General features: G+C 37.2%; 1 protein-coding gene across 2 annotated transcripts in view; it reads right to left on the bottom strand.

Annotated features, from left to right (window-relative positions):
* LOC150091211 (hemocytin-like) overlaps nucleotides 1-15,539 on the bottom strand; it is a 1,750,539-nt gene that overhangs the window by 1,718,901 nt on the left and 16,099 nt on the right. For both annotated transcript variants that reach the window (XM_090374755.1, XM_090374750.1), the window contains exon 2: nucleotides 4,954-5,009. In XM_090374755.1, the coding sequence (XP_090230881.1) occupies nucleotides 4,954-5,009 (56 nt within the window). The remainder of the gene's footprint in view (nucleotides 1-4,953; nucleotides 5,010-15,539) is intronic.

Genomic DNA, 15,539 nt, shown 5'->3' on the forward strand with positions numbered 1-15,539 from the left:
ATAACGTCATAGCTCACTTAAAATGTGTTAATGCAATATCATCAGCCTTTTCTATGCGAAGCATAGAAAAGGCTGATGATATCGATATTGAAGTTGTATTAGTGAATTTGTATTTGTAGTTATATTTGTGGCTGATCTTTAGAATTGGGTCCCTCTCCAGACTGCCACAGTCTTAGGGTATTTATCCCCTCCCCTTCGCACTGTTTTAAAATAGGAAAACAAGTTCCTGATTTTAAATCAGCTGAAAGAAGGGGAGACACTCTAACTAACACTAACCATAGTGGGTTAGGCATGTTAATCACTGCCTTCTTCCTCCTCTTCTCGCCACCATTTTGGAAGAGAACCCTGTTCTATAGTTTTACCAAAATTTATTCATACTTTTACATCTACACAATTAGAACTGAAAAATTTAGGGAAATATGTTATGATATACATGTTTAGTATGAACATGTATATCTTGAACTAATGAGACATACGGCAGAGAAGAAAAATGCATGGGATACATATAAATTAACACATGACACAGAAGCCTATGATAGATACAAGTTGATCTGTAACCAAGTTACAAAGGAGGTTGCAGGCAAAGGCAGATTACGAAAAATCTTCGGCAAGGGATGCAAAGAAAAACAGCAAAGAGTTCTTTACTTATGTAAACTCTAGAAGGAAGGGGATGAATCAGAGTGGTCCACTTGATATCGATGGGTCAACTGTTCATGATCCTGCTCAGATGGCTAACAAACTAAATGAATATTTTGCATCGACATTCACACATGAGGAGTTATTCAGCGAGGGGTATGCCAGAGGTGTATTCAACTCTGACAGTAAGCTAGAGAATCTTGTAATAACTGAGAGTAAAGTGGAGGAAAAATTGTTTAAGATAAACACAAGAAAGGCACCTGGGGTGGATGGGACCTATCCAGTTATATTACAGGAGGCAGCAAAGGAAGTAAACAAACCCTTAGCTATAATTATGAGAGCATCCTTGGATCAGGGGAGGTACCAACAGACTGGAGATGCGCAAATGTGACCCCAATTCACAAAGGAGGATCAAAGGCCAACACAAGTAATTATAGACCTGTGAGCTTAACTTCTGTTCCAGGAAAATTAATGGAGGCACTGGTTAAAGAAGCACTGCAGGATCATCTAGACAAGACTTCAGTTACAGCTCGGACACAGCATGATTTTGTTAAGGGGAAGTCTTGCCTAACCAATTTGATTGGATACTATGATGAAGTCACAAAAGAACTGGATGCAGGGAATAACTTTGATATTATATGCTTGGATCTTAGAAAGGCTTTTGATACTGTTGCACATGGAAGACTGCTGCACAAATTGGAGCAGTGTGGCATTGGAGGCAAATTGCTGCTATGGATAAAGGGGTGGTTGAGGGGGAGAAGACAGAGAGTGGTAATCAATAGACACCGCTCATCGTGGACTAATGTTATTAGTGGAGTCACTCAGGGTTCAGTGTTGGGTCAATTATTGTTTTCTGTATTCATAAATGATATTGATGATGGTACATCAAGCTTAATGTCAAAGTTTGCAGACGATACAAAGGCTGGCAGGGTTGTCAAGGACACTACTGACACTATGCTGCTGCAAGAGGATCTGGAAAGGTTGAGCAGATGAGCTGAGAAGTGGCAGATGAAGTTTAACATTGACAAATGTAAAGTACTACATATGGCAAACAGCAACCCCAGAGCAACGTATCAACTCTGTGGTACTACACTGACAGTGGTAGAGAATGAAAAGGACATGGGGGTAATTGTGCAGGCAGATATGAAGTTCTCTGAGCAGTGCAGACGGCCTGCAAGAGTAGTTCATGGTGTCTTGTCAATGATATACAGGAATTTTTGTAGCAGGGATAAGGAGGTGATTATTCCCATGTGATTATTGGCAATGGTCAGGCCACACCTTGAGTACTGTATACAGGTCTGGAGGCCTCATTTCAAGAAGGATGTAGAGCTGCTGGAACGAGTACAGAGAAGGGCAACAAGATTAGTAAATGGAACAAAGGGGTACTCTTACGAAGAAAGGCTTAAGTTTTGCAAATTAAAGTGTCTGGAGACTAAGCACCAGCGAGGTGATCTGATAGAGGTGTATAAAACCTTGAATGGTTTGAGCATGCTCAATGCTGATGGGATTCTTCCTCTTGCTCAGAATAAACACCTGAGAGGGCATAAATTCAAATTGAGGAAAGACAGATGTAGGATAGACGTGTGGAAATTTGCCTTTAACCAGCGGGTAGTTGGTTGGTGGAACACACTTCCATCTCTTATCGTGGAAGTTGATAGCCTAAGTAAATTTAAGGCTCAGCTGGACAGGTATTTCAAACGAACGGAGGGGTGAAGTGGAAGTGGGTCTTTTTTTTTTTTTTTTTTTGGCTGATGCTGCATAAGCTTGCTTTCTTGCATCATATGCCTCTACTAATGCTAATGCTAGTATAAGAAACTGGTAGATTAGAGTAAAACTAGATGGTTGACTCTTCTACTGGTTTTACAAAGGATTTTGAAACTTTTTAAACCTCTAAAATTGTATTTTTTGGAACAAGAAAGATGTCCCACAGTTCTCAAAAAAGTTTTTAATGATCCGTTAGCTGAACCATGGTTATTTTTCATAAACATGTTCTAAAAATTGAATCTGAAGATATTTCTATATGTGAAACTTTTGTCAATTTAAATTAATTGAAATTAAAGTTGAGTGAGTGAAAACATTAAGAATTTTTACCAATGAATATTAAGAAAATCATTTCAGAATTAGAAGAAAAACAAAACAACGTTGATGTAAAATTATATTTAAGGGATCGGTTCAATCATTTTACAAACCTGCATTGACTATTTGAATCAATGGGACAGCACCTTCCTAGAAATGGAAGTATTTGAAAGAATTGTTTTGTGAGAAATTCCATTGTGGACGAAGGTTGAGGAGAGCGTTTCTTTTATTTCAAATAAAATAAAACTGAATATTGATGATGGTCAGTTATTTGGTGAAGTTTATTGGTTAAAAATTATGTTACTAGGGAAAAACTTGAAGAGTGGCAACAAAATGAGGAAATGACCTGCCATCATAAATGGGTTGAAATATTTAGATACTTTTTGATAAACAAACATCTTTTAAAAATTCTAGAATTTTGCCTATGTCTCAGGGGATCAAATGCTCTTACTGAGAGAATAATTTCAGTAATAAACAATATGTGGACCAGCATAAAAACACAACTGAAAGTTGAAACAGTGAAAGCATGCATTTATACTAAATGCAATTTTGATAAGAGTTGTATGCAGTTTTATGACTTGTTAAAAGATGAGCTTTTTAGATGACTTTTTAAGAAAAATGCAGTCTATGAAAATTGAGTTGTTGTTTTTTTAAATAAATTTACATATATTATTTTACGTTAGATATTTTTATTAGAATAAGCGTTTTTTTTATATTTTTGTAAAAAATTTTTCTTAGTTTTGCTCTTGAATTTTCCTTTGTAAAACAAAGTAATAAAAATAAACTTTTTTTTTTTTTTTTTTTTTTTTTTATCCTTAATGAACCTATTTAGATTTTGCCCTTTATTTTCTCAGGCTTTATTTTCTCCAAGAAAATATTGTCACCGAATAAGGGAAAAGAAATGAACGCATCTTATTGGTGTTGTTTAACATTCCTTCATAAAATTCGTATTTTTTTTTTTTTTTTTTTTTATCGGGATGACAAACACAAGGAATTGTTGAGTGCCATCCACAGAGTATGGAACAAGTGGCAAGAAGAAAGAAAAATATCTGTAAGTTGTAATTTTCGGGAAAGACATTTTAATGATGATGGGTGTCTCAAAAAATAAAACTTCGGCTATAAATGACGCATAAGAAAAATGGGTGCTACGAATCTGTAAGTTCAAGTAAACTGGTGGCTTCTTTTCTAATTGTATTCCAATGGGCGAGAGTAATTATCTATACCAATTCGGATCAAACATTGGCTGTGAAAATATCTGTTAAATAGAACAATTAAATTAATTTCTTTTTTATACTCCGGACGTAGAGAGGAGGTCACAAAATAGAGAAAATACAAGAAACCACCGTATTCGGGTGTCATACGGACTTAAACCAAGGTCACTCAAAGCACTTGCATTTCTCTACCATTGTATTTTACTACTACGACACAGTGCCGGATTAAGGCACGGGGCGCCAATCTTTAAGGGGCGCCAAAAACAGAAGAACAACAAGGCAAGAAATATACATATCCTTATTAAGAGGGCGCTGAAAAACCTTTCAGCTCTGCGTAACACATGCATCAGAAAAAAAAAAAAAGAGGGGAGATGTACAACTGGCGAAATGCAAAATTTTGAGAATCTCATTTTTAATAATCAAAAAATACATGACAAACGATGCTTACGAATAATCGAAATTGAGGTCTAGTACGCTCCAGCTCAGTCTGAGCTCTACAACCAAATGTGTTTTTTATCACAGGAATTTAATTTAATATTCTCTTTTAAGGAATTCATTTAATATTCTCTTTTAAGGAATTCATTGAATATTCTCTTTTAAGGAATTCATTTAATATTCTCTTTTAAGGAATTCATTTAATATTAACAGGAATTTAGAGGAATTTATTAAATATTTTCTTTTAAGAAAGAGAATTTTTATTTTTATTTTTTTGTTTTAAAATACCCTTCACTCGATACAGTAATCTCAGCTAAAACGGAAATGTGGAAACAGTAATCTAAGCAAAAACAGATTATTAGTATAAGTTACACAAATAGGAAAAACAAAATATTATACTAAAAGCAAACATGAAGACCTTTGTGTTGCCAAGGTGAAGGTAGATAGTTGCGATCTATTTGTGTCAATACAGAAACCGAAGTTAAGATCCACCAATCATCCGATTGGTGGATCTTCCGGTTATCCGATGTAAGAAAAGATGACAAAAATTCCTTTACAAATAAGTTCGAAACTATTTCCTTTAAAATATTCTTACCGTCTTTCCATACTTCTGTTTTCCTTTCTATATTCATCTTTCTTTTCTTCCCCTTGCTGCAAAAATAACACATATATATATATATAAAGTTATTATAGTATATATATATATATATATACTATAATAAATACAGTAGACACTAGATTTTCCGAGATAGATGGTTAAAAAAAATCGCGGATAATTGATTTCCCCATTAATCCAAAAATACAGTAAGTCACCGACAAAAATGACAGATAAGTTCCACGACTTCTTACGCAAGACGAGTTTTGCGTAACTCGGGAATGACTAATAAAACACTATTACTATATCCGTGATATGCAAAAATTACAAAAACCACATAATATCCTCAGAAGAATAAAAAAAAATAGTTATATATTTTTCAATTAGTTAGTTATATATATTTTTTTCTATTAGCTATATATATATAAAAAGTTATATATTTTTAATTAGTTCACTTAAAAACTTTATCTGGGGACAGCGGTGAAGTAGCTGGAGTGGCACATAAGAAAAGAAAACATAAAGGGAAAATTGTACAAAAACTGATATGTATTTCGTAGCCTTGGTTATTATTATTATTAATATTATTATTATTATTATTGTTTTCTCTAATATTATTTCTCCCTGATTGGGGGATTCCACTCCGTGACTGCTACCAAGTACACAGGGTGGTTATAATGTCTGGTGTTACTGTCGGTCGAGGAAATCTCTGACTATCCTACAAGTGTTCAGGAATGCGACTTTCTGGAGTTCCTTTCTGGGAGACTTATTGCTGCTAGGCTGCTATGTAGAGTCTTGGGTACCATACCGGTTGTTGACACGATGATTGGGATGGTTGATACTTCTTGCATATGTCACATCCCCTTGATCTCATGGCTCGGGTTCGTGTACTTCCTAATTTTTTACTCATGGGTTTTCTGGATATTGCTAGTGTTCGGCACTGCTATGCAGGGCCGGCCCGAACAAAAGCGGGGCCTGGTGCAAAGTTGACTTGCGAGGCCTTGATACAAATTTGTACAACAAAATAATTTATTGCATTTTGATATTTATTACATTGCACAAATTGGTTTAGTAAGGATTACATGAAAATGATAAATAATTAAATTATTTTAATAAACTTAACATTTCAATCACAAAAAAATCTTTAATAAATCAAATAAGAAAAATAATTGCTTCATATACTTATAAAATACAATTTGGTATGCGACTTAATCGAATAAGATCACAATATGTGATTTTTGCTTCATTTTCTTACATGTTTTATGGCAAATTCGTTGATATATAATTTAGTTTTTTGGCTATTTCGGATTCGATAGATAAAATGGCTAAGGAGGTAAATCGTTCTTGATTAATGCTAGATCTCAAGTAATTTTTTTATAATTTTCAATCTTGAGAAAGATCTTTCTGCAGATGCGACGGTAATTGGTAAGGTTAATATAATTTTCAGAACAGTAACAAAATTTGGATACAATTCAAATAAATTATTTTTTAAGTAAATATTGTAATATTTGTAATATTGTGATCCTGGAAGGCAAAACTCGACGACAAATTTTGATTTCATTAAATAAATCTATGCAATCAATATCGTCTTGCAAGGTAGCATTTAAGTCTTTGCAACATTTAAGAATATCGTTTTTCAGTCAGTTTTTGAATATTATCCGAATTATATAAAAAACCATATGATGTCTCATGTTCGCGATAAATTTCGAATCTTTTCTTAAAAGAAATAATCGCACTATCGATTATGACTAGAAAATATTGAATTCTGAAATATTCTTCGCCTGATGAAATAGGCTGATCGGTTCCTTCATAACAAAATTGCTTTGTTTTTCGTCCAGTTCTTTGATTCTTAAATTCAGATATCACTTATAATTTTTCAGCTATTTCCTTTGCAGTTATTAAAGAAGATTTGAAACCCGATTCACGATACTGTTCAAAAAAAATTAAAAGGCCTTTTAAATGTGAATTTGCAGTACCGATATCTATATTTGAATTTTGAAATATCTTGCTCACAATATTTACTTCATTCAGTATGTCATACCAAATGACCAAACTTAATAAAAATTCAAATGAAGTAAGTTTATTTTCGATTGATTGGATTTCGTTTTCATGTCACTGGTATGTTCATAAAGGTATTTCAAAGCTAGAGAAAATTGTGGTACTTGGTATCTCACACATTTCACACTTTCGAGGCGACCTTCCCACCTCGTTGCTGACAGTGGTTTTGGAGTAAGATGTTTGATATGCTCTTTTAATATATCCCAGCGTATCACAGAACTTGCAAAAATATTATATATGCTTTGTAAAGTCCCAAAAAATGAATTTGCAAGAGAAGATAATTTTGAAATGTCTCCAGAACTAAATTCAAATTATGACTTCAGCAGAGCATATACTGTGCTTTGGAATTCTTTTGCAGCATAAGTGCTTTGGTCAAACCAGTATTATTAACTTAAAATTTTCTCAGAATAAAATTTAAGTTGACTTTTTGAATAATTTCGAATTCACTCGATCTCTCGAAGGTAGAGAGCGAAAAAGGGCCGAGAAAACCTAGTCGGTGGTATTATATAGCCTTTAGAGTACGATAACTATGCAAACACTGGCAACATATAATCGTACATCTGAGCGACTTGTAAGGAGAGATATTTTAAATATATTTGAAAGAAAATATATTTTTCCGTGTTCTTTGGAGAATTCTTGGCGGGCTTTCAGTTAATTTTAATAACATGATTACTGACATTTTATTTCTTATGTATATTAAAAATATGGCCATTTTATGGCGATGTTGCTAGATTTTGCAACAGTATTAAAACAAAAAAAAAATGAAACCATTTTTATTTTGGAAAATCAGTCAGCGGCGTGGGGCCTTCAGAAACGCGGGGCCTTGTGCGCTCGCACCGTTCGCACCCCCCTCGGGCCGGCTCTGCTGCTATGTCAATCAGGTACGTAGCTTTTTCCATCTTGTCCACAAGGGTTATGTCCGGTCTGTTGTGCGGGATGGTCAACATTATGGCGCGATCCCAGTACAGCTTGTGAGTTCGGGTCTCTAGTACTGCCTGTGGTTCGTACTTGTAGTATGGTACACTTTCTTTGGTCAACTGGTATTTCCTCTGATGTATTATCCTGGCTACCTGGTCGTGTCTATGAGTGTACTCAGTCTGGGTGATCACCTTGCATCCTTCAGTGATGTATTGAATCGTTTCTGAGGCCAGGTGGCATCGTCCACATGTGTCATCTGACATTGCTGGCTCCTTTGAGATGTATTTTCTATAGTTTCTGGTGTTGATTACCTGGTCTTGGATAGCCAGCATGAATCCTTCAGTCTCGGGGAAGAGCGTCCCGCTTGTGAGCCATGCATTGGAAGCAATGTTATCGATGTGATCTTGATGGAGGTCATTGTAGTGTCTGCCATGGAGTGTCTTCTTTTCCCATCTTCTATCTTCGTTTCTTGTACCGTTTGGGTGGGAAGGGTTTCCTCGCTTAGGTTGAGTGGGGTATACCACTTATTTATCTTCTTATGGCCTGGTGGAGTGGTGCTGTGTTGTTCTCGAAGTAATCTTTCAGGTTAACTATCGCTGTTTTCTGTTTTTCTGTCAGGTCTCTCAGGCCCCTTCCTCCCTCTTTCCGAGGTATTGTTGTTCTCTCCACTGCTGACTTCGCATGGTGTTGGCGACTCTTGGTCACCATTGTCCTTGTCTTTCGCATGATATCTTCTAGCTCGGTGTTAGTCCAATCTATGACCCCCAATGTGTATATTATTACCGGAGCTGGATAGGTGTTTATGGCTTTAATTGTGTTCCCTCCGTTCAATTTTGCTTTCAGCAGGTTTCTGAGTGTCTGATGATATTTTTTGGTCAGGCACTTCTTGATTTCCTTGTGTTCCAACTGCTCAGTCTGCATCATCCCTAGGTATTTGTAGGTCCCTCCTTCTGTCATAGCTTCGATCTCTTTACCAGTCAGCAGCTGGTAGTTTCGGCCAACTAATTTTCCCTGGTGCAGTGTGTGGGTCTTGCATTTTTCTAGACGAAATTCCATGCTGATGTCCTTGCTGAATTCTTCAGTGATCCGGAGTACTTTCTGGAGTTGCTTCTCGGTTGCCGCGTAGAGCTCGATGTCATCCATGTACATCAGGTTGGTGAGGGTGTACAGGTTCTTTCTTCCTTCTTTGAGGTTATAACCATATTTGCTGCCGTTGAGCATGGTGGATAGCGGGTTGAATGCTAGACAGAACCATAGTGGGCTCAGAGCATCTCCCTGAAAGATTCCTCTTCTAATTGGGATTGGCCTGGTTGTGATATTCTCGACCTTAATGGTGGTACTCCATTTCGCCATTGTTGCTCCTAGGAAGTTTGTCACTATCGGATTGACCTTGTAGATCTTCAGGGTCTCTATTAGCCAGCTGTGAGGTACGGAGTCGAAGGCCTTACAGTAATCGATGTAGGCCGTGTATAGGTTGCGGTGCTTCTTGAAGGCTTGCTCCATAACTGCGGCATCTATGGTTAATTGCTCCTTGCATCCTTTGCTCCTCCGCTTGCATCCTTTCTGCTGTTTGGCCATTATTATTATTATTATTATTATTATTATTATTATTATTATTATTATTATATCCAAATTAAAATTCCTAGTAAGAAAATTTTTGATACTCAATGATACAGTAGAATAGATTTTCAATGCGGATCAATCACTACCTCTGTTTACAGAGTAGAATGTACTAGGCGTAATGACTTCATTGTCTTTTCTGTTAGCTAACAATTTTGTGTGCAAAAACTGATTTAACTGATGAATTGCAACTTGTCAAGAAATTTACTTTTCTTAACGAGTTCTTGTATTGTAAACAAATTCAAATGATAAATAAATTTGCATTGTATTGTATTGTATTGTATTGTATTATTATTATTATCATCCATGTGGTGCAAGAAAGCCTGAGGCTTATGCTGCACCAGCCAAAAAAAAATTCTGAATTACCCTGAAAGAGAGAGAGAGAAGTATAAGGGAATCACCAAGAAAGAGAAGAATGATGATATCCAGCTCAGAACCTTGGGTGTGCCAAGCCCATACTCACCCTTAGGTTAATCATAGTTGACTTCATTGGTGCTGATCCCTTCACCACATCTCGCATTCTGTCTTTGTCCTTTATTATTGTGTTCACCATTGCCACTGAAAAATCTGAATTCCGCGCGATACTTGTTAATGCTTGGCCATTTTCATTCATCGTTATTATTTAAATTTTCTGATCCAAATCGATCGTTTTCCTTTTCTTGGTAGATTTACTTGTACCGCTGTCACATATTCTCTTAGTCGGCACCATGATAACGGTCAAATTTAAATTTTCTGTAAAGAACTTCACAGGGTTAAGGCAAAAACTCACTATTATCACAGCACGCGAGCTCACATTTTACTGAAACACATTTCTGGAGGTCACTGCCATAAAAACAATTGGCATTTTCCGGGTTATTGGGCTTTTCTGTTAGATATCATCATTCTTATCTTTCTTGGTGATTCCGTTCTACTTTTGTCCCTCCCCCTCGCTCCCTCTCTCTCTCTCTCTCTCTCTCTCAGGGTAACTTGGGATATATATATATATATATATATATATTTTTTTTTTTTTTTTTTTTGGCTGGTGCAGCATAAGCCTCAGGCTTCCTTGCACCATGTAGCTAATAATAATAATAATAATAATTATTATTATTATAGCTAACAATTTTTTTATGCAAAAACTGATTTAACTGATGAATTGCAACTTGTTGTCAAGAAATTTACTTTTCTTAACGAGTTCTTGTATTGTAAACAAATTTCTTGATAAAAATAAATTGTATTGTATTATTATTATTATTATTAATTAATATTTTGTAAACAAATTTTATTGTAAACAAACTTTTATTGTAAACAAATTCTCTTGATAAAATAAAAATAAAATAATAATAATAATAATAATAATAATAACTCTGCATAGCAGCCTAGCAGCAATAGGTCTTCCAGAGAACACCTACAAGGAACTTCAGAAAATCGCAACCTGAACACCTGTAGGATAGTCAGAGATTTCCTCGACTAACAGTAACACCGGACATTAAAACCAACCTGTGTACTTGGTAGCAGTACCCGTCACGGAGTGTAATCCTCCAATCAGGGAGAAATAATATAAGAGCAATAATAATAATAATTGCGGGGTGCAAGGTGATCACGCAGACTGAGTACACTCATAGACACGACCAGGTAGCCAGGATAATACATCAGAAGCTATCGAGGAAATACCAGTTGACCAAAGAAAGTGTACAGTACCATAATACAAGTACAAATCCCAGGCAGTACTAGAAACCCGAACCCACGAGCTGTACTGGGACCGCGCCATAATAACGGATAAGACCATCCTGCACAACAGACCGGACATAACCCTATTGATGCTAGGCTGCTATGTAGAGTCTTTGGTACCATACCGGTGGTTGATACGATGATTGGGATGATTGATACTTCTTGCATATGCCACATCTCCTTGATCTCAATGTCTCAGGTTCGTGTACTTGCTAATTTTTTCCTCATGGGTTTTCTGGACATTGCTAGTGTTCGGCACCGCAATGTCAGTCAGGTAGGTAGCCGTTCCATCTTGTCCAAGGCGCCTCCGTAGCCAGGTGGGAAGGAGCAGCAGTGCGTAGCACACGCTTCTTGATTAGACCGGGGTTCGAGCCCGTCACCACCAAATACGGAGGATGCGGAAAGGTCAGGGAATGACCACTGCACCGGAGCAATATGGCCTTAGTTGCTAATGCTCCTAAAAAAAAAAAAAATAATAACAACAACAACCATCTTGTCCACAAGATGGAAAAGGAGAAAAGGAGGCTATTAGATTTTAAATCTAATAGCTTCTTGAAAGCGCAACTCGTAACCATCATTTTCGTCATTTCTGAACAAAAAAAAATTTTTTCGTTATCATCCCTGACATAAATAATGAAATAAAATTTTTCCCTTTGCGGTGCAAAGGAACAGAACAATCGAAGCGACGCACTAAAGCAAACTAAACGTTTGTTCTCTCACTCTCTCGCTCTTTTTTTTTTTTTTTTTTTTGAGCATCGTGTGTGAAGACAGTGGGGGTTGTAAGATAATAATCTCCCAATGACGACTTTATAATGCCGCTTCTTGTCGCTTATTTACGATTTGCAAAACAAGTTATTCTAGTTATTACTTGAATTTTGTGTTTCCTGGTTGATTTTATTTTATTTTATTTTTTTTTATTTGGAGTCTTGAAATGTCCCGGTTAAACTGATCCCGGTAAATCGAGAGTCTGCTGTAATAACAGGTGAATATTTCTAAGTATACCACCTAAGTAGTAGGGTGATGGTGGTGGCAAGAAAGCAACACACACACACACACACACACACGCACACGCATTTCGCACCCTCCAAGATTTGACTAGTTCTTCCTAGACTTTATTCAACCCACCCACTTCTACAAAGACAGATGGAAGTCTGTTCCAACAATCAGCCACCCGCTGGCTGAAGGAAAACTTCCACATATCTATCCTGCAACCATCCTTCCTTAACTTAAATTTATGCTCCCTCAAGTGTGTAGTCTCAACAAGAGGAAGAGTGCCATACGCGATCAGCTTACTCAATCCATTCGCCTTAAACACCTCAATCAGATCACCCCAAAGGTGCCTAGCCTCCAGAAGCTGCAATTTGTAAAATTGAAGCATTTCTAGGTAAGAGCACCCTTTTGTTCCCTTCTTTGCACCCTCCAGAGTAGATCTACATCCTTCCTAAAGTGAGGCCTCCGAACCTGTATGCAATACTCAAGCTGTTTACTGACCATTGTCTTTACAAAAGGATAATCACCTCCTTGTCTATGTTAGCAGAGTTTCTGCATATCACTGATCAAACCTCGTGAGCTGTACTGGCAGCATTTCTGCACTAATCAAATAATTTACGTCTGACAGCATGATTATCCCAGGAAATTGATTGTAGTACGATTGTAGTACCACACAATTTGTAAGTTACTCTAGGATTACAGCTACCCATATGCACCTTGCATTTGTCAAAGTTAAATTTCAACTGCCATTTCTCAGTCCATTTCAACTGCCATTTCTCAGTCCAATTTTACTAGATCCTGTTCAATAGCTTACCCTGCTTACTGTTATTAACAGCCCCGCCAATCTTTGTATCATCTGCAAACTTTGATATTACGCCTGATATACCTTCATCAATATCAATAATAAATACTGAAAACAATGGGCACACCCACTGAACCCAGAAGTACTTAACCAATAACATTAGTCCACAGTGCCCATTGATAATCACTATCTGTCTTCCCCCACTTACTCATCCCTTTATCCACAGCATTAACTTTCCCTTAAACGCCACATTGCTCCAGTTTATACAGCAGTCTTTTATGTGCAACAGTATCAAAAACCTTCTGAAATCCAAATATATGATATCAAAATTATATATTTAATCCAGTTCCTTTGTGTTCCTCCAGTTCCATTATGTAGATGGTCCATTATTCCAATATTAGGTAGATGATCCATTATAACCATCTACCTAATATTGGATACCACATCTTAGTATCCGATCAAATTGGCCAGGCAAGGTTTCCCCTTAATAAACTCATTTTGTGTCTGCACTGTGTCTGGTCCCCCAGGGAGCCATGCCGTATTTCTAAAGGGCCACAGGAAAAAGTCGTAAAATTGGGGGCCATGGAAACTGTTAAATGGGTCACGAAAAATTCACATCTAAAATAAAATTATTACTAATATAAAAAAAATTATATTAGTAATAATATATTATGGAATATTTTTTTGTTAGGAGCATAATTGTGTATTGTGAATAAACAATATTATAAAAATTCTATTATAAATAAAGATTGTAATTAATAAACCTCATTTTTTATTAATATTGATTATATTATAAACGAATAATATATGTTATACACCAATGAGCCAAAACATTATGACTAAATACCTAATATGATGTTGATCCTCCACGTGCAGCCAAAACAGCTCGTACCCGACGAGGCATGGACGCTACAAGATTTCTAAATGTTGATTGAGACGCCACAGATCGGAGTTGCTGATAGAACACAAACCACAGGTGCTCGATGGGATTGATGTCTGGGGAAATTTGGAGGACAGGGCAATACTTGGAAGTCTTCCTCATCTTCCGTGAACAAGTCTCGAACAATCCGGGCGGTGTGGCATGGCACATGATCCTGCTGAAAGACGGCACCGCACGAGGGAAAGACCGTTGCCATGAAATGGTGTATCTAGTCAGCAATGATGTTTAGGTAAGATATGTTGGAGTCTAACGGCTCCCGAGATTTCTCCCATCTCTGCTGTGATGTTTAGGAAGAGTGTAGAGTATAGAGTGTATTTAGTGTCAATTCAGTGTATTTAGTGTAGTTAATAAACCTCATTTTATTATTAATGTTGATTATATTATAAACAAATAATAGATGTTATACACCAATGAGCCAAAACATTATGACCATCTACCTGATATTCAGAGATGGGTGAACCAGGGGGTTCCCCCATCTCTGCGTTGCTTTCATTGTAGGTGTGTGAGTTCACTGGAAAGACCAGAGATTTAAAAGTGTATGGATACTGTATACGTATAGTGTTATGTACCGTTGTTCTTCTGGCCATTTAGCCGCTGGACCCCTGCTGAGGCCCAACGTTGGCCGCACTCAGCCCCGTGGAGGCAGGCCAGGTATACCAGCATTGTAATTATTTAATCTGGCAGGTTCTGCCACCTAATTTCCTGAGATTTCAGTGGCTAGGACCTAAAAAAAAAAAAAAAAAAAAATTTTTTTTGATATTTTGCGTGGGGGGGGAGGGTAATAGCGCTAGGATTTGAAAGGCCGAAACTATTGACAAACAGTATTTTTAGGTAGGTGGTAGACATCAGAGTGCCCGGCACATGGATGACTGGACCCAAGGTATCCCAGCAGAACATCGCCCAAAGCATGACACCTCCACCACCAGCTTGTTTTCGTCCACGGTGCATCCAGGAGCCATCACTGCCCCAGGTAAACGGCGCACACTTACCCGGCCGTCCACATGGTGCAACATATAACATGATTCATCGGACCAGATGACCTTCTTAGAATCACTCAAGGTCCAGTTTCGATGCTCGCTTAACTATGCATTGGCAAAAACCGTGGCATCTTGGTTTACGCCTTCTATGTACACTTCTTATTTGTTAACAGGACACGGCTCACTTAGGGCCAAATTATATGAGAGAGGGTTGGAGACAGATCCTTTCTGTACATGTGGCGAGCAGGAGTCTTGGATGCATGTAATTTTTTTATGTCGGGAGTATGAAGACCAAAGGCGGATTTTGATGGCGCATATTCCTGACTTATCATTTGATACAGTGCATTTGCTTATTGCAAATCGTGACTGTTTTAATTTATTTCAGGAGTTTTCAGCTGCTGTTTTTGCAAGAAGAACTGTTCTCAGAGCCTTTCTTCAGAGGCAAACCTAGTCTCTTAATTGTCTTCATGGAGTTTCACTATTTGTTTCTACATCTGGCTGGCGGCTGGAGTGCTGGACCTGATTCATGGTGTTGGGTCTGGTGCTCTGGTTGGTTGTCTTTTGTGCTGCGATC

This window comes from Mastigoproctus giganteus, chromosome 1 (assembly GCF_048544385.1).
Source record: "Mastigoproctus giganteus isolate SK-2022 chromosome 1, ASM4854438v1, whole genome shotgun sequence".
NCBI lineage: Eukaryota > Metazoa > Arthropoda > Arachnida > Uropygi > Thelyphonidae > Mastigoproctus > Mastigoproctus giganteus.